Genomic DNA, 25,889 nt, shown 5'->3' on the forward strand with positions numbered 1-25,889 from the left:
CCCCCCCCCCCCCCCTCCCCTTTTTGATATTAGAGCCTCTATGGGTATTGGTAAGCTGTATCTCCCTATCATCTCCCTGACGTTCTCTTCTAGTGCTTTCATGTAGATTTAACTTGTTTTTGTTCTATTTTATTTTGAATGCAGATCCGCCAATTATACATCTCTGGTTTCTGCACAGCTAATTGTTATGGCATCGCATATGGTACTTCTCACCCCCCTGAAATACACACACAAAAATGCTACTTTAGTTGTCGTATCTTATCACTCGTTTTTGTAATCAAGTCCCTTCCCCACGCCCCACCCCCCATAAAAAGAAACTTAATTCTGTTTATTGCCTACTTGAAAGGCTGGACTTGGCCTTCCTGACATCGATGCTTGGTACATGATTGAGACAATTGCGGAGAAAAACAGCATAGGATACAAACAACTTGTAAGTCAAATGATTTTATCGGATTCATCATTATCTGCGTATGCATTACAGAACTGTTCACATCCACCAATGCTTGCTTCATCTGCAATTAAGAAAAGTTCCAAAGATGGTTGATTGTTTGTTATCATTTGTTCCCGGATTTCATTCTGGATCCTGTAAATCGCGTGTATAATGTCCCATGCAGGCTGCAGTTTGGAAAGTGTTAAACTCAGAATAGGTTTTGCAGTTGCATTACCATATGAGTTCTCTCATCTACAATCCTACTTTAATGATTTTCAGATAAAGCTTCGAGGTTTCTTATCCCATATCCAGCAGCTGCGCATTAGTTATTGGGGACTCTCTGCTGTTAAGTCTCAATCCACATCTGCCCATGCAACGCCATCTCCGCATCCCAAAGATGGATCTGATCAGAATCAGCAGCCTGCTGAGGCTTCTGTTGTTGGAAGAAGCTGGGTTCAGAGCATGTTCAGCAGGGACACATCTGCAAGGATTAACTTGGGTCGTAGTGGCCGTTGGACTGCTGATGGTGGGTGCCTCATATGTAGTTTTTATCAAGGTTTTGTGGATTAATATTAGCAGTACAATCAAAGAGTTTTTGTTGTTTGTTTACTCTTTTGCATTCAGTCCCGAGCGAGAGTGGTACTTCTCAAAGACAAGATTTACCCTCGGCTGGGCAGAAAAAAGTTCAAAGCAATATTCGCGTTCTTAGGGGTCATAGTGGAGCTGTGACAGCACTTCATTGTGTTTCAAAAAGGGAGGTGTGGGACTTGGTGGGAGACCGTGAGGATGCAGGTTTCTTCATTAGTGGAAGCACAGACTGCTTGGTAAAATTTTGATATCTCATTTTTCTCATCTTTGGGAGAACCATGTGGACTAAAGATTTTGTGTGAAATATGGATTTTGAAGTGTTGAATCATATTGAACAAAATTGCCTAGGTCAAGATATGGGATCCAAGTCTTCGTGGTTCTGAACTGCGAGCAACTTTAAAGGGTCACACAGGGTATTTTCTCTAACTCCTTAAATTCTCATTCTGAGCGATCAGTTTGATTTAGTCTCTTTCGGTATAAGTTCACTACTACGTGCATAGTTTTTTTAGTTTTACTTAAATAAAGCCCCTCTCTGAACCCTTTTTTTGTGAGCATACAGACCTGTTCGTGCGATTAATTCTGATCGAGGAAAAGTAGTTTCTGGGTCTGATGATCACTCAGTTATTGTATGGGATAAGCAAACAACCCAGCTTCTAGAAGAGCTGAAAGGCCACGATGCACAGGTTTTTTTGGAATAAGATTATGAAAACCAGTATTATTAACTAAATGGAGTCTGCAATCCCTAAATGTGTCATATGTTGATCTTTGCAGGTCAGTTGTGTGCGTATGCTATCAGGTGAACGTGTCCTTACCGCTGCGCATGATGGAACCGTGAAGATGTGGGATGTCAGAACTGATACTTGTGTAGCAACTGTTGGTCGTTGCTCTAGTGCAGTTATATGCATGGAATATGATGACTCTACGGGGATATTGGCTGCTGGTGGTAGAGATACGTATGTTAATTCACTGAAATTATATTTGCTTTGGTTATGTTGATTTAGAAGGTGGCTGAGATACGCCGTTAATTGTCTGAAATGAGATATGTTCTATTACGTCTTTTGTGAGTATACTGTCACTAAATTGTTATCTATATACTGGATATTCGCATTTCAGAATAGCAAATATCTGGGACATCCGTGCTGGCCGGCAAATGCACAAGCTCTTAGGTCATACGAAATGGATACGGTAAGTGGTGTAACCCACAGTAGTTGCTTTTATTATTTGGAAAAAGATATCAATACAACCTTAAGGAGCCAATATTTGTAGGCTCAAAATGTGGGTAACCGGTTAAATTACCAGCCCACCAACTAAATGCATTGTAATAATATAAGGTCTGCCCAAATACTAACTTGCAGGCTAGGAAATAAAAATAGTTCAAGGATAAATAAAATCTCTAAACCTAAGCTTAAAAGCAAGGTGAACATTCCAGACAGAGAGGACAAGCGTCTTCAGCTACACTAGTGTAGAGATCACAATTTTTGTTTTTCTTGGCTTTCCTAGTATTGTCTCTTTGTGTATTTTAATATATCGGTCAGTTTAATACATATATGGCATCCATGCAGCTCAATAAGAATGGTAGGAGACACTATTGTTACTGGTAGTGATGATTGGACCGCTAGACTTTGGTCTGTTTCTCGAGGAGCATGTGATGCTGTTCTAGCATGCCATGCTGGCCCAATATTGGCCGTAGAGTATTCTACACTGGATAAAGGAATAATAACTGGTATGTAACTTACCTTCATCAGGTTACTAATGCAGTTAAAGAACATGGAAGTTTCAAATTGAAATAATGGGTACATGCTTTCCTTTCAGGTTCATCTGATGGACTTCTTCGTTTTTGGGAAAACGAGGATGGTAAATTATCTATGTATAATTTTGAAGTTATTGATGATGAAGTCTTTTTACTTCTTTATCTTTCCTCTACATCATCAAGTGTCAATTATGGGCTTTTGTTCGTTGCATTGGGGCTTTTTCATTTTCTTGCTCACGTGAGACTGTTATGCAAACTTCTCTGGTTGTATGTGCAGGAGGTATTAGATGTGTGAAGAATGTCACCATTCATAGTGCTGCCATACTGTCCATCAGTGCTGGGGAACATTGGTTAGGAATTGGAGCGGCAGATAACTCTATGTCCCTATTTCATCGGCCACAAGAGAGACTCGGTGGCTTCTCTAACTCGGGTGCAAAAATGGCTGGGTGGCAACTGTACAGAACCCCACAAAAGACTGCAGCCATGGTATAAAGTTCTCCTTTTCTTTTTTCCGATTTCTTAGTTGGTTTGGACTCTTTTGACAGCCTTCTGTTCCTTTTTATATATATATAGGTATATAGATATATATAATGTTTTGGTTCTATTCTATCCTGGGAAACGGGTTTGTCCTTCCCTTTACATAAATGTAGAAGACAAGGAAATTAGTTGTTGCCTTGTGACTTCCTTTACTCAGGCCAATGAAGTCAAAGCTAAAGAACTACATGCAATATTCAAATGTTAAGAATGTTTTACCATTATAGAGTAGAACAATCTTTCCTTGTCCACAGAGATCTTGCTTTTCTAGTTCTCTTTGTTTTGATTCTTAGTGTTGTTATTTTGAAATTTTTAAGAAAAAGTTCTCCATTTGAGTGCACCTATTGTATTCATCCAGGTACGATGCGCATCTTCGGACCTCGAAAGGAAACGAATATGCACTGGTGGTCGTAATGGCCTTCTGAGGCTCTGGGAAGCAACTATCAACATCTGAGGCAACATTATCGTTGTGAGTTCAAATGTTATACTATCATGTTTTTTGTATTTCCTTTTGCGTTCTTTCAAAAAGTTTCCAAAAACCTTACTCTGGTTATGCCATTTGTTTGGTCCGCAGCTTCTTTTCATTTGCTTCATCAATATATGCGGAAATGTGATTCAAAGAGTTGGCTAGCTCCAGCTAAAAATTGGACTTGGTTGATGTAATATTTCAGCGGTGAAATGTACAGAAAAGTGAGGACTCATTACAAGACTGCGAAGCTACCCTCATGGAATGAAGATGCCAATGCCATACCCCAACATTCACTGATTCTCTGCGTTTTTTGGGGCAACCAGATGTGGAAATGTGTAATCAATGGCTAACTGGTCGGTTTTATTAGCTTATTCAAGTTTTGGATCACATTGGGCTTTAGATTAAGGATTTTAGACTTACTCTGTCTGTTTGAATTTTCGTTGTTTTCACTCTTACACATCAGGATATAGCACAATATATATCGGAATGTTGCACTAGTATATAAGAGAGGTGAGTTTTGACTGTGTGAGTGAGTTGAGTTTCAATCAAGATTTTGTAGCAATTGATGTCCAGTTAGTATGTTTGTTTAGATTAATGTTGGATCTCTCATCCATTAAGTCTATATTTTCATTAATGTTCTAAAAAAACTTCAAATAGAGATTTGTACTCAAATCTGACTTACATATTTTGGAACATGTATTCTGACTATGCGGGCGAAAGCCAAGCTTATTACAGAGAAGTCATCTAGAATGATCCCATATTGCCTTACCTCGGTTTCAAGTTTCGACCATATGAGTGCAGCTAGAAGTTGTATGCACACGAGAACGTCGCATCTTATCTTGTCATCTTGGTTTCCAACAGCACGATTCACGCATCATAATATTATCCCAAGTTTTGGGATGTCATTGACCTTGCTACTTGCTAATGCACGCTTATTGAGAACCAACCCCATGAGTCAACTATATTGTCGGAACTCCTTAACATTCATCCACTTTGGTACTATCAAGACATGAACTTTTGTGCCCATGTCAAGTCGTTTATGGATATCGTACTATGTAGCAGGTGCATAGATCAACTTTTGACACATGGGTTAGGATACAATGTCAACACACCTCTCGTTCGACAATGTACTCAAAAAATCTACTTCAAAGAAAGAACGCTCAAGACATCCATCTTGCAAAACTCATATACACTATGACACATGTATGTCACAAAGTAGCTCACCCCGACCACAGGGCCTAAGGATGGTGGAGAGCTCATGCCTATCTCCCGTATATTAAGAGGCATTTTTTTGTTACGTGCAACAGGAGAAGACAAGATTTTGACGAATGGTCATATGATTTCATGGTGTATCTATTGGGTGTTCAATCGACAACAAATTTGGCGAGCACTCAAACTCAAACTTAACTTCAGCTGCATTACCCAAAATCATACCGAAACTCCAACTTTTGAAGTTAAGATCCAGAACCCTAACGAGTCCTTTTTCCAACATGTCTCTCACACTCTTTATCTATCCTTAGCCTTTGTCTTGGTTATACTCGGTTTAGCTTCAAAACCCACTCTTCTTTCCCTCCTCGAACTTCGCATATCTTTTCGTCAACTTCTTCAATTACTGCGTCGATGTCTACTTCCTCGCCTCCGATCACCGATCATCTGGCTGTAGATGACAAGAAGCCCGCGCCGCCGCCGAAGCCATGGCTCATCGTGGGCCTCGGGAATCCCGGGAAGAAGTATGATCGCACGCGCCATAATGTCCGTATGCTCCTATCTCTGCTATATGAAATCGAAATTTCTCTTTTCGTAACTATACCGAACGAAAAGATTATGCTTTACTTTCTGTTTAATTAATGAAGTATGCGTGGGAAACCTCTTAGGGCTGTTTCCCGAGCATGAACTTACGATTATCTCGAGAAAATTAGGATTTAAGATTGATTATTAGTGTTATCTGGATGGCCTTTATGAAGACGAATTTAAACACTAGCAGTAGCTAATGCTATGGCTAAATTTCCAGCTAGGTTTTGAGATGGTGGATCCTGTAGCTGAAGCTGAAGGGATTTCCAGGTAGGTCTTGTGGGCATTCATTTTTTAATATCCTTAATACCAGGAGCTACAGCGGTAGGTTCTCACGTAGTATCTTTCTGGGCCTGTTTCATACCCTCTGCCTTTTCTTTATATTTATATATATATATCAACAGAAGTTGCATTCATGATGAACAGTTTCTGTGGTCATTTTGGCCCAATCTATTCTATGCTTCGTATCTGAGCAATGCTGTTTTTTATTTTCTATTATCTGTGAGGCATCTCAGCAGTGCATGTGTTGTCCATCCTGAAAAAAAGAAGCATATTCCATTATAATGGATTTCTGGTTGAAAGGTTGTGCTTTTGCAGAATTTTGTCTCACAAGGAACAATATACTTTGAATATGAATTTTGCTTGAAATTTGACTGCAGAAGTTTTTGTCTTACTGAAAAGCGTACTTTCTTCAGATCTGAACACAGATTTTATATTTGTGAACTTTTGTAGCTTTTCAGAGGAGAAAATAGAATTTACTTGGTTTGACTGAATAATAGTAAATGTATTAAAAGACACCATGTGCGCCTGATCCAAGAATTTAAGCTCAGTAAAAGATTCTAGGATTACGAGTTTTGATTGTATGATTTAAGTTTGTAAATAGAATAAACATTAAGAAGAACAACAGGCCGAGAGAGATGAATTTTAATTGCTTATTTGCTATCCGTGGCAGGATGAGGAGTATCATTGATCACTTGAGAGGCAGTCGAGATTACCCACGCTGGTTCTATATGTGATATCAGCTGATAAATGGGTGAAAGCATTCTAGACATCATATGGCGCCCTCCCGGGAAAATGGATGCTTCAATAAACAAGAACGAGATGAGGTGTGTAAAATGCTATCATATTTCCTACTATATGAAGCTTTTTGATAATCCAACTGAGTTAGTTTTAACCATCCAAGTGGTTGGAATCTCTTGTCAGTTAAAGTTTTTACATTGCAAGTTGACTCAAACACAATACGGATTCTTTTGGTCGAGGAGTTCAGCAAAAGTGCAACTTTTGTCCAACTCCCACGAACCTCGGGAACAAATAGGTTGAAAACGTTCAATATTTAAACCCTTTTATGGACCTTGAAGGGTTCCTTTTTGTTTACTGTGTGCATCAAATTGCTTTATGCATGGGCGGCAGTTTCAGCTACCAACTTCCTTGAAAGCTCTGAATGCGTCTGAATCTGAATGGGATGGATAGGAATCACGACTCTTCTCCACGATAGTATGATATTGTTCTTTGAGCACAAACTCTCGTGACTTTGCTTTTGGTTTCCCAAAAAGCCTCATACCAATAGAGATGTATTATAAGTAACTTATGAACTCATGATTAACCTCTTGATTAGCCGATATTGGACTCCTCCCCCAACAATCCTCCCCTCGAACAAAGTACATTATAGAGCCTCTCTAGAGGCTTTATGGAGTCTTCAGACAACCTCCCCTTAATCGAGACTCAACTCTTTTTCTTTGAACCCCTCTAACAAAGTAAACAATTTGTTTGACACTTGAGTCATTTTTACTTCGAGGCTCACAACTTCTTTGTTCGACATTTGAGTATTCTATTGAGATGGCTAAATAAAGAGTGTGACTCTATACCATATTAGGAATTACGCCTCTCCTTAAAGTTATGATATTGTTCACTTTGAGCATCTTGAGCATAAACTCTTATGGCTGAACCCAAAAGGCCTTGTACCAATAGAGGTGTATTTCTTACCTATAAATGTGATTAACCTTTTAATTAGTCTACGCAGGACTCCTCTCTTAACCATCCTTGTCATTATTGAGTGGAAGAAGTATTGAACCCCACACTGAATCCTCTCTCTCTCTCTTGGATCGAAATCTCTTAGGCATAAAGTTGTGATCTTTGAAGAGATCAATAAAGCTAAAAGCCTCACCCACCATGCAGCAAACCAAGCGATAAAAGTTGAGAAGGACAGGAATTGATAGAAGGGAGCTACCTCTACCTAACTTTAATTGCTTTAATTATCTCATCTTAGCAAATCACCAACGGAGGCTCTGTCTTTGCGCGTCTTGTCATCTTCTTCTCTATGCATTTCCTCTGTTGGGTGGCCCATGTTTTGTGTGTAATTTAACGGTTTGTCTGCCTGTGTTTTTCAGGTTTCTGGTGAACACCTTCCCTATGGAATTGCCTCATACCAAGACGATTTCATGTAGCCTTGAACAACAAAGCTTCTACGTCTTCCTTTGATTCAATTCGCCTCTCCCATAAAATATTTTCTTTAAACGTCAATTAACACCCACCCAGTTGTCGTTGTAAGCAGTGATATCAGGAAGCGGTGTGGGGTTGAAGAATCGAGAGGGAGAACTGATTGTCATAAAATCTGTAGATAAGGCTTAGTTAGACACTTGTTGTGCAGCGCTCTGTTTCCATGGCCGCCCTCAACGTCCTCCATAAATGCAAAACCATCCTCAACTCCAACGCTTTACTCCCTTCTTACGTCTGCTTGCCCTCTTCTTCCTTCTCCCTCTTATTTATTGTTATGGTTGAGCGGGAACTGAGCATTCTAGGTAAGAGTTAAGACATGAGTTTTGGCTATTACATATGGTATAGAGCAATACAGAGGTGTGTACTAGTGAGGACACTGACCTTCAAAAGAGTGGATTGTAAGCTTCCATGTCGGTTGGAGAGAGGAACGCAACATTCCTTTAAGAATGTGGAAATCTCTCTCTAATAGACGTATTTTAAAATTGTAAGACGGAAAACATATAGATATGGTTTTATTTCATGACAGGAGACGATTGGAGTTCAAAATTGGAGTTCAAAAAAGGGAGTAATGTCCCATTCAATTCAAACATTCACATGAAGGCACCGCCCCCATTGTTGTCTTTTCTTTTTTGTATTTATTTATTCCTATTCATAATAAGAATTCCCATGTGCCCTCCTATTAAATCAAATCAATCCAATCTAATTTAATTTAATTAATTTAGCATCACTATCTAATTTCTCTTTTATCCAATAAATTTATTATTTTATAATAAAAATAAATTAAAATAAAAAGAGTTGACACCCACATGCTTATTTTAGGACTTATTTATGTACGTAAACACGTGGGCTCCAAAATTTATTCCAAAAAGTTAATTTTTACAACACAAAATTTGAAGTATGTATGTTTTTTTTAATTGTTTTTTTAAGATTAATGGTTCATAATTCTTCACCATTTCAATTATTGCTATAAACTTTTATTTTATATTAGAATCTTTTAAGCCTCAACTTGCTGCAAGGCTTCAAGAAATTCTTCTTTTTTATTTATTTATTAAAATTGTTTATTAGTGAAAGTACATGATTTTACATTTATAACCTCGGACCTCACCGACAATCACGCTGTGGCCTCACATGCATATGGGGAATCGGTGGCCATTACTTCATCCACAATAACATTATCGTGGTCCTTGTTGCACCCTATCATTTTTAACTCGCCCCTAAAGTGGATCCCACTCCCCTTCCCTTCTCCCAAGCCCTCGGTTCTTGTTCTTATTTTAAATATTTTTTCTCTAATATTATTAGCATTTTTTTAAGAAATTTTGAAAATATATTTCAATTGTTATTTAGCCTATTTCAATAAAAATTAAATTTAAGATTTATCGATAATAAATAAACTAAATTTAAGTAATTGAAAATTCAGGTACAGTTGGTATTTTATAAGATGAAGGATGAAATTAGACCATAAATTTGCACTGTATTTACCATGCATGCCACTCAACTGAATCTTGAGAGTACAATTATGATTGATTTATGAGGAGCACATGGGTGGTGCAAACCTTTCTCCAATTGATATCCATATGGCCATATTTACTTATCCACATCCATCTGCCCCACCTTCAATTCCCCAATTAATTTCCCCTCAAAAACCCTAATTTCATAATAATTCACCACAGCCCTAATTTCGTTAATTCCCACACAAAAGCCCTAATTTATATGTTTTCCTTTTTATTTTTTACCCTTTCTAACATTTGTTGGGTGAAAACCCTACGAGTGAATTTGCCAAATCGAAGTGGACACGTGTCCCTTGCTGCTGGACGTTCCCTATGATGGACAAAGACGACGTCGTTGGGGCGAACGCCAAACAGAAAGTTCCGACGGAGTCCACTGGGATGAGGTAGTTCTTTGGCGGCAGCTGCAGAGACTTCCCGCCGGCGAATTGAAATGACAGCGTTGGAATGGTGACTCTTGACTGGGATGATAGATCGTAACATGTGTCGAATAATGCGAAGCCGTTTGTCCTCCTCAGGTATGGTGTGCGACTCACGAAGGCGTCGCGAAGGGTGTTGTAGGCTTGAGTCTGCAGTCGAGTTATGGCGGTTCCTGAATCGACGATGATACCGCCGTAGCCGGCATCGTCCATTTGAAACAGAGAAGGAGGAATTGACAGTAACTGGCCGCCGACGCTCAATCCGACCAGTCCGACGTAGTAGAATGTATCGACTCTTCCGCTTCTGAGTAATGGAGCATTCACTGAGTCACTCGGTGCAGCGGAATTGAACTCGAGAGCTGAAGACGAACTAGAGTCGCGGTCCACAAGACAGTATGAGAATGACGACGCTTTCATCTGAGAAGTGAGGGATAGTGATCCGCCGCCGAGTCCGAGCAATCCGGCGGATCCGACGAATAATCCTTCGTTGTCGTGGCCGCAGCCAAGAGCGACATTGTTAATCGTCCCGGAGTTGCCAAACGACAGAGATTCAGTAACGAACTCACCGACAGTGAAGGAGCCATCGCCGTACGCGACCTGGTAAAGACACTTCGCAGCACGACAGCCAGACGTTTCTAGAGCTTGACACTGCGGAGATTCGCAGGGAAGTGAAGCAAAAGAAGACGAAGTTCTCGGGTCAAAAATCGGGTCGGTTTGCTGGTAACAGTCCGTACAAGGCTGACATTGAAGCCAATTGATATCGCTGCCGGTGTCAAGAACCATATAGAACGGCTTAGCCGGTCGTCCGACGCCGATGCGGGAGAAATACTCGCCGCTTCCTTGACTGGTGCCAGAGACAATCGGAGTGCTCAGATCCTCTGGCAGAATCTCCGTTTGCAACGGCTGAAGATCCGACCTCTTCAAGTCACTGAGGGAAAATTCAAGCCTATCGTTGAGCGATTTAACTCTAGAAGAGTCCCGGTCCAGCCGGGAAAGGACCAGGCTCTTGTAGTCCTGATGTCCGGCATTTTGAAGAGCGTCGCGAGAGTGCAGTTGCAGAGAAAAGGAGGAAGAAGAGTTCACCGGAACAACCTCATCCTGCTGCTGGAAGGATAGCAAAGCCTTGGGGTCGAATTTGAGGACCTGGTTGGCTTGTTTCAGTGAAGCCGAAACATCGAGAAAAGCGGAGGAGGAGGAAGAGTGAGAAAGCTCCGGCGAAGTGCGACACAGAGTGAAGGGCAAGAGAGAGAAAAAGAAGCTGGCGAAGGAGAACAGAGGTAGCAGATTTGCAGTCGCCATTGTTGGGAACAAAAATTGCAGTGAGAGGTAAGAGTTGGAGCGTCGGGTTTAAAAAGGGAGTAAGGTTTTTAATTGGGAAGATGGTCGAGTTTGGTTTGGGGTTGGAGGCTATGCACTGCTCCCAAGTTGGCATTATCTGTTTTCTTTTTTTCAAAAAATTAAAAAAATTAAAAAAATATATTCAAGTTTTTATCTTTAATTTACAAATGATATATATTTATATAATTTGCAATTGAAACAGATTTAATTTTAAAAAATGTCCGAATTTACATACAAATTATGGACGTCGATATCGCTATCGATATCTGTCAATTCTACAGATATACCGATAAAATATTAATATCAAAAAATGAAAAAATAGTTAAAAACTCCGATACCATTTGTAACAACTCAAGATTGCCTATCATCATTAGCCTCACGGTTTTTAAGATGCATATGCTATGGAGAGATTTTCATACCCTTATAAAAAATACTCCGTTCCCCTCTTCAACCGATGTGGGATCTCACAATTCACCCCCTCTAGAGCCTAGCATCTTTGCTGGCACTCGTTCCTCTCTTCAATTGATGTGCAATCTCACAATCCACCCCCTTCAGGCCCAGCGTCCTCGCTGACACACCGCCCGATTTCTAACTCTGATACCACTTGTAACAGCTCAAGTCCACTGCTAGCAGATATTGCCGTTTTGACTTTTTTACTTCTAAACTAAGTCATAGATCTTGTTATATATATATAATATATATATATATATATATAATTTTATACTGAATTTATAGATGTATTGTTTATCTTTTAGGGAGATTTATAAAAGAACGATATTTTGATTTATGAAACTCTCTAACATAGTTCAGAGGCACAAAAAAGTTATGGGAAGGAACAACTTTCCTATTTCACCCTCAGAGTGTAAATTTCTCTTCATAAATAACTTGATACAAAGTAATAAGTTTAAGATTGTATACGGTTGATGATAGTTAATAATATTCACCTACCATACTTAAGAAAGCTAAGTTTTAAAAGGAATGATAAATAGAATGGTAATGTTTTGGTACCTTACTTACTTCACCTACTACTCCTATTATATAAAAATCCATGATTATCCTAAACATTTTTCGAAGTAAATTTGTCATGTTATAATAAATAAGGAAAGAAATAATAGCAGTATAGGTAGGATATTGGACCTACCTGCAGCTGCTGCAGTAATTCAAGAGCAGTCCAAGTTGAGTCTCTCATGCAAGAGTTGGTGCACCCCACTTTCCTCTTTCTCAGTCCTGCAATATTACATTCACAGGTGTATTCAAAAGACTTCGAAATATAGCAACTAGTTTTCTCATGGCTCCAAGATGAAGAAGCTAATATGGAAAGCACTGCTATGGTTGCGTGAAATCTCACATCAATTGGAAAGGGAAACGAAACATTCTTTATAAGGGCATGGAAACCTCTCCCTAACCGAAGCGTTTTAAAAACCTCGAAGAGAGTCCAAAAGAAAAGGCTGGACTTGATTAGTTGATCAGTTAATCCTATGACTTCTTTAACCTTTCAAAAGAAGTGAATCGGAGATTGATGGATATATAAATTCTTCATTAAGAGGTGATTACTGACCCTCTTTACCCTCTTGAAGGACTGGAACTGGAAACTGGAAAATCCAGCAGTTCAGAGCTCTCTCCCATAACTGGAAAGACAGGAACTGGTAACTGTGTGATGAATATAGAGTTTCAGTTCTAGACGTCTCAATCTATAAAAAGAATATTTCTTGTACCGATGGGTTTTATACCAAGCAACAGAGAGAACAGCAATTTTAGAATTCTTCTCAATGTACGCATGGGGATGGGACCAAGGGAAGAATATTGCACATATTTACTCAAAATACGTCCTACCAAGGAAAAGAAAGGTGAAGGGGAACAAAACATTCTGATTAAGGGTGTGAAAACATCTCCCTAGCAGACACATTCTAAATACCTTAAAGGGAGGCTCGAAAGGAAAAGCTCAAAGAAGACAATATCTAACGATGAGATTGAGTTATTACCAGAAAGATACAAGAAAGATCAGAATGCACAACAAACCACATGGAAGTCAAGTAAAAACAAGTCAACTGAAAAAGAAGATGTGTTTGTGTGTACAACTCATAACATAACTAGAGTGAACATGGTATTCATAAATTGAAGTTTATTTGTTTATGAAGTATCTCTATATATGTACATAGGTGCAGCTTGCAAATTGTAGCAGTTGAGGGCATGCAATTTTAATATGGCTGATAACTAAGGGGTGAAAAGAGTACATTACATGGTCTATGTTTCCTATTCAACAACCATCACTTGCAGGCTCGATTGAACTTTGAAGACCATTGCCTCGTAGCTGCATGCAGTGATCTTCTGCGTCCACTTGAGCGCAGACAATTACCACTGACATACCATTGTGATGTGCCTCCTGCATTATGTTGACTGCATTGTCAACGGTCATTCCAGGGATTACCTTCATCAGAACTTGCACGACGTATTCCCGCTTGTTGTAATTGTCGTTATGTAGCAACACTTGATAAGGCGGAGCAATTTTCCTTGATTTCCTGAAGATGAAAATTATGTTCGAAGCTAAGCCTTCTCCAATGCATACACATCTTTAGTTGCTTATACGTGACATACATTCAAATGAAAACTGTTTTGTACCTAACATCAAACTCGGATTCACGGCCAGGTGTTGTCTTATCTATTGTTGGCTTGTCCAACAACCCCCCACCTCTTCCAAGCGCAGCAACTGATAACATTAAGATGCTCCGGTTTCTACATGGTTTATGAAAATAGTATTTATCCCCTATGACAAACATGGAAAATATAAATGAGTAATATTGTATGAAGATGTCAGGTAAGTTCCAACATAAAATAAAATGAACCGCCACCACACCTTTGCAGGTAGAAAAATGTACAATGCTTAGGAAAATTGCGACTCAAAGCTGCCTCAGATTCATGTGAGCTCATCTATTAATAGATATATTCCCAAGTGTTCACTTTTTGTCCATGTGTTATAAACAAGAAGTTCTTAACTAAATGCAGCCCAGGCTCTAAACTAGACTAGTCTCAGCTTATGGACCATGTAAAGTTTAACAGTCACCATCAATTTTTTTTTAATGAATCACCAAACTTACATTGAAAAAGAAAAAGAATACACGGGCATACAAAAAAGAGAGCCCACAAAGACGAAGGCAAACGAAAGGAAAGGCCTCCAATCAAACAAGATAATACTAAGCTAATCTTTACTAAAAATAATAATAATAATAAAATTTTGTAATCGAAACCCACAAGGAAACGTGAGACCTAGCAAAGGACCAAACTGACGCTACATCAGTTTGTCATCCAAGATTATCCAATAATATAAACGTCTAAAATAGGTCATTAATATTTATCTCAAACAAAAAATTTAAAGGTTTTTTTAGAGTGTATAAGGAGGATCTAAACATCCTAGCCTTTATTTCGTATCATGAACTTTTTGTATGGAGAAACCCATTTGGTTCATTCACCCGGTACTATCCTTAAAAGACTCATTTCAAAGAAAATTGTCTGAGACACTCGTCTCAGAACGCTCGCCCTCACTATGACACACACATGTGTCACAGGGTAGCTCGCTTAGGCCACAGAGCTTATGGGTGGTAGATAGTTGATACTATGCTTCCCAGGTACATTTTGAGGCATTTCCAATCTTTATCGGATAGACATCATTTTGACGAATGGTCAAACGGTGTTTTGGAGCATCCATCCGGTGTAGGATTGATACCAAATTTAGTGAGCATTCATATTTCATATGGACAGACTTGGCTCTAGAACCGCATGCCCAAATTCCATTCAGAACCTCGACTTTTGAGGTTAAGGCACGGGCCCTACCCAAGGACCCTTATCTTGTTTATGTCTTATCTTCTTTTCAATGTCCACTCTATGTGGTGTGTTAGATGATACACCGTCCTCCTCGGTCGCATTATGACACTCATCTAGACCCTCGCGTGGCCAAATGGACACCACTAGAGGGTCGCCGCTTTGCTTGTCGCAACGTGAGGGTCACAACCTACTCTCTACCGAGTAAGGTTGTGACACTCTGCTTCTAATGGAAACCATTTGCTAAGTAGCAATTCTAATAGGTTCCAGTAAATTCTGTAACTTATAAATTGTCTCGGGACTCTGCAAGTATGTGGATAAAAATAAAAGAAAACGATGTAGACTGTTACGCTGTTGTTATGGTAGCTAAACTATAGCCTTTCCTGTTCATTTTGATCATCAAATTCTAAATAATCCACTAGGTCATTGAGCTTTCTTGCTAGTTTTGTTGATCCCTACATTTTGAGATATTAATTCACCATGATAGAAATGTTGAAATGTTAGCATGAAATATTTACTAGATGCTAGGGTTTAGCCTTTTTTCCCTAATAACAGGGGAAGTTCCGCTCAATGCTGGTAACCCACCCCACTAATCCTAGTTAGGTTTTGCCCACTCCAAATCCAACTCCAGAAGAAAATACAGATTTTAGTTATGAACTTTTTATACTACTGCACCGTTCACACACAAACAAAAAGATTCAGATCTACCTCTGAACTTTAATTTGGTTTCATTTGTTGCTTTCCTCCATAATGCAACAGTAAAATTCATACAAACAGGAAAATTATCATTCTACATGCAGATGATCAGATTTTCCCGGTTAATAATTTTTATTCTTCCCATTACGCAGCCAAAAGCTTCTGTCTCCATAAATCCAGGAATTATGCAAATGTTCAACAGCAAACCGAAATTTCTCAAAAACCTTTCCTCAAATTTAGGATTAAGGACAAAGAACCCTCAGCCAAAAGAACTGCGGACAAATTGAATAGCGAAGAAAATTAATAGGAACAAATTCGTAGTAATCTGAATACCTGGCCTGGTCGGATTGAGGAAATGGTAGGGTGAAATAGGTACTCGACCGCAAATTGCAGCTTCCATTGCCCCTGCTCGAAGAACTGTTGAGGGATGAAGAGTAATTTGGTGCAGCAGGTTCACAGAAAATTGCAAACGAGATTCGACTGCGTGGCTCATTTGCCGACGCGTGGATTCTCTCTTCGCTGTACGATTGTCTGGCGATTTTTCCTGGAGGGAAATTGTCCCTCGTCTCAGCCATAGATCCTTTTACGACGTCGTTGCGCCAATCGTCCAAACTTCTTCCCGTTTAACCTGAACGATGGATTTTAATTTTATAATAATATCAATTTGTATCTTTAAAGTGGAAATAAACTCAAAATTAATTCAAATTTTAGACTGTCACAAATTAATTAATTTAGAGATTTCATGATCATTTTATTTTAAAACAATTAAATGCGGTAATCAAATATGTAGTAGCAAAATTTATTAAATTTGAATGATTATTATATACTCATATTTTTCTATTTATTTAAAAAGGACTCGGTGACAATTTTTCTTCATAATTGAAAATTTTTAGACTAGATTTATTTCATTGAGTTGATTTAAAGCTAACTATTAAATGAAAATAGTTACAATAAATTAGGGTGAAAAATTATTTGATTCCGACTCAATCGAGTTTGGTAAGCATAACGTAATAAAATAATTAACTAAGGATTTAATTTTGGTAACAAACTAAAAACGGGATGAGAATTGAATGGTTATGCTCGAAATAATTATTATGAAAAAATTTATTATCCAACATGGCCCCGATGGTCCACAATTTTATTTTCAACGATATTAAATTATAAAAAAATTATTTTCAACAACTTATAAATAAAATATATATATATATAGTATTGTGTGGCTTTCTATGAATTAAATTTTGAAGACTTTGACAACCTTCCACAAATTAAATGAAGAAAACTATTAAATGCTTTCCTTGCAAAAAAAACAAAAAAACAAAAAAACAAAGTCAATAACCTAAATGTCAACTTATTGATTTAGAAACTAAGTTCATAGTTACCACTAATTATATTTAAATGGGCAAGTTCATTATTATATTAGGAGAAGTAAATAAATTATTGATGAAAATAAATAATTCAAATGGGTAAGTTCATTATTATAGTGGGAGAAATAAATAAATTATTTACCATCGGATGAAAATAAATAATTCAAATGGATAGGTTAATTATTATAGTCGTAGAAATAAATAAATTATTTATAATGAAATGAAAATAAATTTAATTTGACTACATGAGAGAAACAATATTTATTATTATTTTAAATATTGATGGTTCGAACCCTACTTTAATCTCTTAATCAAGTAGATCAACTTACGCGTGAGTTATGAAGTTTTGATAGGTCATAATTATTTTTTAATTAAATAATTTAAGGATCTCTATTCTATTCTGTATGGTGAAAAAAATTGAACTAATTAAAGATTATTTAAAAAATATATATAAATTATCATAATTACCCCATAATTTTTTATTAGATTAAAGGTTTAAAATCTCATTATACCCAAAAAGGAATAACAAATAGTACCAAAAAAAACATTGCCTACAAAAACCTCATTTTGTCAAGGAACCAAATTAAATACTACATGAATATTTATTTTATTAAAAAAAATAGTTTTCACCTCCGAATTTCGAAGTTATTTAATCTAATCTAATAGTTAAATTTTTATGATAAATATATAAAAAATTAGTATTGGTTCTTTCTTGTAATTATTAGGTAAGATATATAAATATTTTATAAACAAATGAAAAATTGTTCTTTTGAAAAAAAAAAAATCAAATGAAAATTAGTCAACCCTGATTTTTCAACGGTTGTCTGAACCGTTATTTAACATATTTTAAGTGTTTTAATATTATTGGATAATTATATAAAATAGCTCCTCACCTTTAATCGTCTGATATTTTTTTTAATGCTGAATTTCATCGGAAAAAGAATTTAATTAGGCCCTTTAAAAGAGAGTTGAATTTTGTAAAAATAACATTTATATCATAAAATTGTTGTTATTTATTTATATCCAATTTTGTCGATAGAATTTATTAGTAAAGAGTAGAAATTCGAAAAAAATCGAGCCATACAGATGTGTTCTGGCCCCACCAGAATGGACGGTGAAGATTAGGCCGTAAGCACGTGTGTCAAAGACTGAATGGAGAGAATCCACGTCAGAAAGACGTGTAATTCAAATCCGAAACGGAAGGGCCACGTTAGCTTTTCCCTCTTCAGAGAGCTCCCACGCGCGCCCTTACCTGACACAGTCACCGGCCTAAGGCAAGAATAACCGACTTCCATTTACGTCAAGAATCGCCGTTGTTTTTTCTTTCGGAATATTCAATTCCGATAATTTCTGTCTCTCTCTCTTTTTCTATTTCCTAATTTTGTTCTTCAGGTTTTCCGCTTCTTTCTGCGATTTGTTGCCTGAATTTGCGCCTCCATTTGGGTCTGGATATTGTTTATCTCTCTCTTTCTCCGTTTCCGTAATTTTTTTCGGATCGGGAAGAGATTGAAGAACCTTAATAAATGATTCAACGATTTGTTGACGATGTGCTTGCTGTTACCAAAGAGTGAGTCTTCTTCTTCCTTCCCCTTCCCCTTCCCAGTTGATCAAGTTTTTTTTTTCCCGAAACGGGGGATTTGATTTTATTGTTTTTTTGTGGGAATTTAGTTTTTGGCGGATGATGATGTGTGTTGTTCTCTCAGCTGATCACGCGCTGGAATTTGTTCTAAATTTATATAACAATCGAGCCAGAATTTTTTGATGATCTCACCTCATTGTTTTGTCAGAGGAAGCGAATTTAGGAAACTAATTAGTGCAAGTTAGTTACGTAATAGATCTGGATTTGGATATGGATGCCTCTTTTGAATGCTCCAATCGCTTAATGAAATTGGTGCTGTTTCACTTGAGGAGCTGTTTCGGATTTTATTGAATCGTGCCATAGGCTTGTAGAATCTTTTTTCCTATTTGTTCCTCTTGTTCTTTTGTTCTTTTGTTCTTTCATCCATCTTAGTTCCGTGCTTTCCGTCTGTATTTTTGTGTCAATGGAGAAATGGCAACTGTTTTTCATTGCTAATGCTTTCTTTCTTAACTTTCTTGTGGCCAATTTTAATCTGTAGGTACATTTTTAACTTGCGTCTAAGAACTTCGTTCTGTTTGTCTACTTCGATTTATTTCCGTACAGGTGTTCATGTTTCTAACTAGTTGAACTTATCTCCTTGAAGAAGTAACTTCTTTCCTTCTCGTATGTATATTTCTAGTGCAGGTCGGTGAAGACATTCACGTACGAGTCCTTGAATAATGTTGTGAGGCTGATCAATGGATTATCTGCACTTCTGCTGACTCTTTTACCAGGGAGGGGTTCGGTACTCGAAGGTGTTCATGGCTGGGAGCTCAGACCAACCTTTCGGGGGCCTCGTTTTCCTCGTTGGATGGAAAAGTATGTCCAATAACCTGAATTCTATGACGGTATAGGGTGTCCAAAATAATCCTTTAGAATCGATTTCAAGGCATGATTTTTATAAATTCACGTTTTTACCCCACTAGGAAATTACCTGGTTATTATGATTTTCACAATTTTGATATATTTGGAAAACTTGGTTTGTTCTTTCAGTGATGAGAATAAGAATTATCATTATTCATTTAATCATAAATCAAAAATATTTGAATCAATCTTTTATCACACTTCTTAATCTGTTTTTCTGTGGAGAAAATTTGAGATACTAATTTTAACGTTTACATTCATGGTATAGTTGAGAGGGTTTTCTGCTATTCATTCATTCATACATACATGGGAAAAAAATCTTCTCTAATCTAGTAGGGCGTATTGCTCAAGTCAATATAGATGTAAGGCTAGAAATCAATTTTCTTTCTTCATATTTGCGTGAAATCAAGTTCGCTGAAGGCAATGTTGGAGCATGAAGTTTGGAATAGTATCGTTAATACATAAATCCACAATTGCACATTGTGTTAGTGGTAAAAAATGATGTCCTCTATAATTCACTGTTCCTGAAGATTAAAAAAAAGGAAAGAAAAAAGAAAAAAACAAGACTGCGTTATTGGGTTCACCTCTTTGCAACATAACTATTGGCCACTCCACCTTCCAGCATGATTTTTTGCTGGTATCCTGGTACCCTGAAAAGAGCCTTTCTACCCTCATGTCTGGTAGACTTTATGTTCTCCGTATAACTAGGTAGCTTTATGAGTTTACAAAGTCACTTGAGCGATTGTGACTTTAGTTATATGATAACGTAAGAAATAGAAGTAGAATTCCTCAAGGTTATAGAAGTGCCCTTTTTCCTGACATTAAGTGCACAAATTCCTAAACGGTAACTTTCATTTTCCATAATTTAAGCTGGCTTCTTCGGATGGAATGGCTGTTTCCTTTTCTTTTATCCCTCTGGTAGTTTGAATTGCCATTGATATAGAGGACATGCATCACATTGTGTTTTTATGGTATTTTAGTTAATAAGTAGTTGACATATGTATATTTTTTCCTGTGGTACATAGTGGCGTGTCATCCTTCAACCAGTTCATTCACGAACTTTCTGTGGACTCTGATGATTCAAGCTTAGATTATTCCTCTGGGGAGGAAGATGGTATTGGAAATGAATATCCTGCAACACCATCATCTCAGAGTTCACGAGGCTCCAGGTCCAGGTCTGGTTTTCATGTCAAGAATGTTTGGCACTGGACAGAAAGGATCAGAAGTATCTTTCTTTGGATTCTTTTGCCTGCCAAGTTCCTTTTGGGGATTCCATTTCGTACTTTTCACTTCTTTTTTATTAAATGGTCTGGGTCCTCATCCAGCCCTGGAAGTCCCTGGCCCTCAATTAAGCGAGTGCACAGCCATAAGGAGCACGTTGTTCATAGCACCACTGATCGGAGACGTGGAGTTATTGAGGTTTCTCTCTAACATCTACTAGTAGCTTCTGGTTCTCCCATCCTTGACTTCACTTATTTCTTAGAAGTGTTGTTCTAAAACACCTAGATATGCTTTAATTGGCCTGACTTCTATTTATTAATTTCTCTTTGCTTTTCATGTAAATTAGGACCTTCATCTTGCAAGTGAAATCTTTATCGAATCTGCTTTTGAGATGGTCCATAAGGCTGCACATTTTATCCTCTCGCCATTAGACACCATTAGAACTTTGTTCAGATGGCTTTGGTCTTGGAGCAGTTGTGAGAGAGATCACGATGCAGGTGTCATCGTGCCCACAGCTACCCTTGGAGATGATGATCCTGTGCCTAGTGAAAGGACCTACACTTTTCATCAGTCACTGAATACCGATGCTAGAACGTGCCAAGATGTTATTACAGAACTTGGGTAAGATCAGTGCTGGTAACTTCTCATTTTATTCTGGACTTTGGGTTCAGCATGAAGCTGTTGGTTTCTCATGTTTGTTTGGTCTTTCTTCCTATCTTAGGTATCCATATGAAGCTATTCGTGTTGTGACTAATGATGGATATGTTCTTCTTCTGGAAAGAATACCCAGGTACAATACTAGTTAATTTATTTTTGCCTACAATTTTTTGTCCAAATGTTTTGTGGTTAATGCTTGCACTGTGATTTGCAGGCGTGATGCACGTAAAGTTCTTTATCTGCAGCATGGAATATTTGATTCTTCGATGGGGTGAGGGTTCCTCCCCCATTTCTCGCCAGTTTCTGTTTCACAGTTGTCATAGGCTGTTAGTTTAATCTTGTGTGTAGAATAGATAGGGAATATATTATGACTTCATGCTGCTTTGGCTATGGTCCATGACATCCTTGAATTTAAAGATCTGTATGATGGTAACACCAAAGTACATCTCAAGGATTATTTCACATATAACTTAGCACACCACATATACCCACACACGTGCGTACAAACACATGCATGGAGCATAATGACAAGGTTGGACTCAAATAACTGTTTAGGTTGGATGGGTAGGGAATTACACTGTAGCATACTTCTGTTATTGATCTACATCCGTTCTCTAACTGTACTAGTTCTTTTGTCTAACTAGTTGGGTGTCCAACGGGGTTGTTGGTTCGCCAGCCTTTGCAGCTTTTGACCAAGGTACTTGCGTTTGCTTCAGAAGTTCAAGCCTACTCAATGAGGCTGTGTTTATCCTCCTCTTCCTCTCTCTCTCTCTTCTTTTTTTTTTTTTTTTTGTAAGTTTTTAACAATTTAAAATACTAATAATTATTGCAGGGTATGATGTTTATCTTGGCAATTTCCGTGGCTTGGTCTCTAGAGAACATGTTGATAAGAATATATCTTCAAGACAGTAAGTCTGCGTTTTTTCACTTTTTCATGTATCTACATTTAATTTAACATGCTAATCCCTAATCGAGGGCTAATATCGTGGAGGCTTTCATCATGTGCCCCTGCGGATGTCATTCGCTGGCTGATTTTGTAAACTATCCAGGTACTGGAAATATTCCATAAATGAACATGCCATGGAGGATATTCCAGCGATGATTGAAAAAATTCATGAAGTTAAAACTTCTGAATTGAAGCTCAGCCAACCTGAACTTGCAGAAGAAACTGATAGTGACCAGCCATTCAAGCTTTGTGCACTGTGCCACAGCATGGGAGGTGCTGCTATGTTGATGTATGTTATTACACGGAGGATTGAAGAGAAACCACATAGATTATCTAGATTGGTCTTACTATCTCCTGCTGGTTTCCACGACGATGCCCCATTTATTTTCACTGTGATTGAGAATCTCTTGCTCCTGTTATCTCCACTTTTAGCTCCATTTGTGCCTGGCTTGTACATACCAACCAGATTTTTCCGTATGCTTCTCAACAAGTTGGCTCGCGATTTCCATCACTATCCTGCTGTTGGAGGTTTGGTTCAAACTGTGGTGAGTTACTTTTTAGGTGGGGACAGTTCAAATTGGGTTGGAGTTCTGGGGATTCCGCACTATAACATGAATGATATGCCCGGAGTTTCATTTCGAGTAGGTCTCCATCTTGCTCAGATGAAGCATGCCAAGAAATTTAGAATGTTCGATTATGGAAATGCATCCCAGAACATGGAAGCTTATGGATCACCGGAGCCACTGGACTTGGGTGAATACTTTGGGCTATTCGATATCCCTGTAGATTTAGTTGCTGGACGTAAGGACCAGGTAATAAGACCAACCATGGTGAAAAGGTACTACAAAATGATGAAAGATGCTGGTGTTGATGTATCATTCAACGAATTTGAATATGCACATCTGGACTTCACTTTCTCGCACCGTGAGGAGCTCTTGGCTTATGTAATGTCTCGTCTACTTCTGGTCGGTGAGCCTGGATCGAAACCGAAACTGAAGCTGAAGCCCTCTCAGAAAGTACCAAAACTGAGACGAAATGACAAGCTGGACGGCTAGCCTTAACAGAACACCACTAGAACCCACTCTCGAAGTTCTAGCATGTGGCAATAGGAGCATATGGATAAATATAATGGATCTATAGGAGTTGGGTCGTGTAAATGTATCTATAGAGTTGGGAACATGGTTTGTATATTTTCAGTCAAGTGTAACCTCATCATGGATTTTGATCAATCGTCCGGTCGAAATTTTTCGTAAGGAACGAATTGAAGGTGATCTTATCTGGAACTTGATGTTTTTGAATTGTGCGCTTTATGGAAGACCATACACTTGTGAGACATGTAGCCTGTAAACTTAAATATATATATATAGAGGATTTGTTCATATAGTTGAAGTGGGAATAGAAGGCATCTATGGAACACACTGTGGATGCCATAATCTGCTGCGTGGTTATTCCTCGTGTTCCTCAGAATCAAAATCGTTTCTTTTATAATATATTAGAAAGATCGAAATCATATTTCTCCCAACGAAGAAACTTGTAGAGAAGGTTCCGAATTCCAAGCATAAAGTAAGTGAGGAACTAGCAAAAATTCCGTGGACTTCAAAAAAAAAAAACAAGCGAAAAAGATAACAGCTGAAACATTCCTTATATTCCTACTACTGTTGGTTTGTTTTTTTTTATTGCAGCTGATTCAATGACTTATCTGAGCTTCTGTTGAAGGAAGTTTGTTGTTTAATATGGATCAGACTGGCGGATGCTGTTCAAGAATATAGAAATGACAAGAGGTAGTTGCCCATTGTCCTTTTAGCTTTGGAATGATTGCGTTTTCAACTTCTTTGAGTTTATGCGGTATAGAAATTGTAAGTGTACGAACTTGCCCCATCTTCTTTCCAATTTGGACGAAATGGTTGAATGATCTTGTGTGTATCAACTCTATTTGGTTTTGTGGTGGTGGTTCTATTTATCGTGCTGTGGGTGAGTGACGTGAAAATTTCTGTGCAGTTCTTGCTTTGAGCTTTTTTTGCTTGGACATTTTTTTAACCACCATTTATGCAATTGGTCTGCCATGATTCTCTTGAATTTACTTTCACTTTCACTTGTACTGACTAGTGGCCATGCATTTTCCTTCTCTCAATCATTTTAAGTGCAACACCAGAATAAGACATAGTTTATGGCCCGTGGTTGTCTGATAAGTACTTGATTTTGGTTTGCTGGCTCGCATTGTACGAAAATATCTTTACTTCTTCAAAACTATGTCTCAAAAGACTTGCCCATCATCAACAAAAAGATGACATGATGTCTTTAAAGATGAGAATTTCTTTGGTGAAATAAGAGGATGGAAAGACTAAATGAAAGGGATTCGAGTGAGAGATTAGAGAAACAAGCAGAGACACAGTCACAGTGTTAGGGACAAATCTCTATAATAATAAGATATGTTCACTTTAAGCATAACTACTTCCCGTAAAGCTTAGAGATAATTGCATTTAGTTAGATTCATCTATCTCTCTCTTCCCTTCCTTACTCATTGTAAAACTTTGTTCCCACTCTTACATCCTCATTCTACCAGAAAATCTTTCCTTCTACTCACCCTTGACCACATACCCGTGTATGAAGTTCTTTAGCTAACCTTTTCCTTCGCTTTTTAATAAAAATCATTTTATGATCTATAGTCTGCAAGCGCAAACAATGCTGTTCTTTTCTTTTTTCTTTTTTTTTGAAAAAAGATAGGTGTCATACAAAAGAATCAGTATCATGTTTTTCTAGGCTAAGTTAATTATCTTTTCCTGTTTCTGAGGGTTGAGCTTGAGGTTTCCTTAGCTTCTAGTTTTCACAAACGCAGCAATTTAATCTTCAACTGTAGAAGGAACTGCTAAATCGTTCTTGGGAACAAACTTCTGTTGGGAACTTTAACAAAGTTTTGACACGGTAGTGTGATTTGAAGAACACTGAACCTCTCTTCTCATGGTCCTTTCCCCTTTCCCCTCCAGTTGGACGCTCTAACCACTGTTTCCATCTTTCACACATACAGTTCTTCTTGTCTTTGGCCGAAGATGAGGGATCCGAATACTGATATTAGAGACACCCCTTTATAGAAAATTTAATCTGGATACTTCCTCGGACTAGCCACCATTTTAGGAGAGGGGGTGTTGATTGATTCGAATTTCGTGTGTTTAGATCCCAATTTTCAAGGTGTTTGAGTTTGAATACGGTTGCTCTATGTTCAAACATTGATAAAGGCAGATGGGATTTACTCAAAATTTCATTTTGAGGTTGATTTTGTTCAAGCTACTGTTTTGCGTTTTTCTGGAAAGAGAGTCGTCGTAAAATCCCCACTAGTTTTCTATGTTAGCAAGGGTGAGGTGAGCGATGTTTTTTTATTTGGGGGGGGGG

General features: G+C 38.0%; 4 protein-coding genes and 1 long non-coding RNA gene across 10 annotated transcripts in view; 3 read left to right on the top strand and 2 right to left on the bottom strand.

Moving 5' to 3' along the window:
- Positions 1-4,425, top strand: part of LOC111431578 (DENN domain and WD repeat-containing protein SCD1) — a 15,846-nt gene extending 11,421 nt beyond the window's left edge. The window contains exons 20-32 of one of the 2 annotated variants that reach the window (XM_023068262.1): positions 145-202; positions 347-430; positions 710-956; positions 1,055-1,254; positions 1,367-1,431; positions 1,578-1,701; positions 1,790-1,971; positions 2,132-2,203; positions 2,581-2,741; positions 2,831-2,872; positions 3,046-3,254; positions 3,661-3,771; positions 3,877-4,425. In XM_023068262.1, coding sequence (XP_022924030.1) covers positions 145-202; positions 347-430; positions 710-956; positions 1,055-1,254; positions 1,367-1,431; positions 1,578-1,701; positions 1,790-1,971; positions 2,132-2,203; positions 2,581-2,741; positions 2,831-2,872; positions 3,046-3,254; positions 3,661-3,756 — 1,540 coding nt within the window. In that variant the 3' untranslated portion in view covers positions 3,757-3,771; positions 3,877-4,425. The remainder of the gene's footprint in view (positions 1-144; positions 203-346; positions 431-709; positions 957-1,054; positions 1,255-1,366; positions 1,432-1,577; positions 1,702-1,789; positions 1,972-2,131; positions 2,204-2,580; positions 2,742-2,830; positions 2,873-3,045; positions 3,255-3,660; positions 3,772-3,876) is intronic. The other variant, XM_023068263.1, reaches the window with a different exon arrangement.
- A 737-nt stretch (positions 4,426-5,162) lies between these two features.
- On the top strand, positions 5,163-9,487 carry LOC111431584. 4 transcript variants are annotated; one of them, XR_002708523.1, is made up of 4 exons: positions 5,177-5,523; positions 5,783-6,668; positions 7,950-8,378; positions 9,476-9,487. It is a non-coding gene; the product is annotated as an uncharacterized LOC111431584 (long non-coding RNA). The 4 variants fall into 4 exon arrangements; XR_002708525.1 differs by lacking the exon at positions 9,476-9,487 and having other exon boundaries at positions 5,185-5,523; positions 5,783-5,886; positions 6,515-6,668; positions 7,950-8,287; XR_002708524.1 differs by lacking the exon at positions 9,476-9,487 and having other exon boundaries at positions 5,163-5,527; positions 7,950-8,743.
- A 22-nt stretch (positions 9,488-9,509) lies between these two features.
- On the bottom strand, positions 9,510-11,399 carry LOC111431581 (protein ASPARTIC PROTEASE IN GUARD CELL 1-like). Its single transcript, XM_023068266.1, has one exon. The coding sequence runs from the start codon at positions 11,279-11,281 to the stop codon at positions 9,797-9,799; it is 1,485 nt and encodes a 494-aa protein (XP_022924034.1). The 5' UTR covers positions 11,282-11,399; the 3' UTR covers positions 9,510-9,796.
- Positions 11,400-13,345: 1,946 nt separating this feature from the next.
- On the bottom strand, positions 13,346-16,353 carry LOC111431582 (ATP-dependent Clp protease adapter protein CLPS1, chloroplastic-like). Its single transcript, XM_023068267.1, has 3 exons — positions 16,166-16,353; positions 13,940-14,084; positions 13,346-13,839 (listed from the first exon to the last, which is right to left on the bottom strand). The coding sequence occupies exons 1-3, from the start codon at positions 16,323-16,325 to the stop codon at positions 13,578-13,580; spliced, it is 567 nt and encodes a 188-aa protein (XP_022924035.1). The 5' UTR covers positions 16,326-16,353; the 3' UTR covers positions 13,346-13,577.
- A 2,077-nt stretch (positions 16,354-18,430) lies between these two features.
- Positions 18,431-23,891, top strand: LOC111431539 (lipase member N). 2 transcript variants are annotated; one of them, XM_023068216.1, is made up of 10 exons: positions 18,431-18,763; positions 19,460-19,633; positions 20,704-20,853; positions 21,004-21,097; positions 21,246-21,520; positions 21,621-21,689; positions 21,771-21,827; positions 22,201-22,253; positions 22,389-22,464; positions 22,606-23,891. In XM_023068216.1, exons 1-10 carry the CDS (start codon positions 18,720-18,722, stop codon positions 23,555-23,557), a joined length of 1,944 nt encoding a protein of 647 aa, XP_022923984.1. In that variant the 5' UTR covers positions 18,431-18,719; the 3' UTR covers positions 23,558-23,891. The 2 variants fall into 2 exon arrangements, with proteins under 2 accessions (XP_022923984.1, XP_022923983.1); XM_023068215.1 differs by having other exon boundaries at positions 20,704-21,097.
- The last annotated feature ends 1,998 nt before the right edge of the window (positions 23,892-25,889 follow it).

Source organism: Cucurbita moschata, unplaced genomic scaffold (genome assembly GCF_002738365.1).
Source record: "Cucurbita moschata cultivar Rifu unplaced genomic scaffold, Cmos_1.0 Cmo_Scf00036, whole genome shotgun sequence".
Taxonomy (NCBI): Eukaryota; Viridiplantae; Streptophyta; class Magnoliopsida; order Cucurbitales; family Cucurbitaceae; genus Cucurbita; species Cucurbita moschata.

What these genes read in the sequence shown, in the direction of transcription:
- LOC111431582 (XM_023068267.1), bottom strand. Translation starts at nt 16,325, where the DNA reads ATGAGCCACGCAGTCGAATCTCGTTTGCAATTTTCTGTGAACCTGCTG. An exon ending in CCTCAATCCGACCAGGCCAG is followed by an intron (nt 14,085 to 16,165) that starts GTATTCAGATTA and finishes TGTTTGTCATAG; the next exon opens with GGGATAAATACTATTTTCAT. An exon ending in GAATCCGAGTTTGATGTTAG is followed by an intron (nt 13,840 to 13,939) that starts GTACAAAACAGT and finishes TTTCATCTTCAG; the next exon opens with GAAATCAAGGAAAATTGCTC.
- LOC111431581 (XM_023068266.1), bottom strand. Translation starts at nt 11,281, where the DNA reads ATGGCGACTGCAAATCTGCTACCTCTGTTCTCCTTCGCCAGCTTCTTT.
- LOC111431539 (XM_023068215.1), top strand. Translation starts at nt 18,720, where the DNA reads ATGATTCAACGATTTGTTGACGATGTGCTTGCTGTTACCAAAGA. An exon ending in GATGTTATTACAGAACTTGG is followed by an intron (nt 21,521 to 21,620) that starts GTAAGATCAGTG and finishes TTCCTATCTTAG; the next exon opens with GTATCCATATGAAGCTATTC. An exon ending in AAGAATATATCTTCAAGACA is followed by an intron (nt 22,465 to 22,605) that starts GTAAGTCTGCGT and finishes TAAACTATCCAG; the next exon opens with GTACTGGAAATATTCCATAA.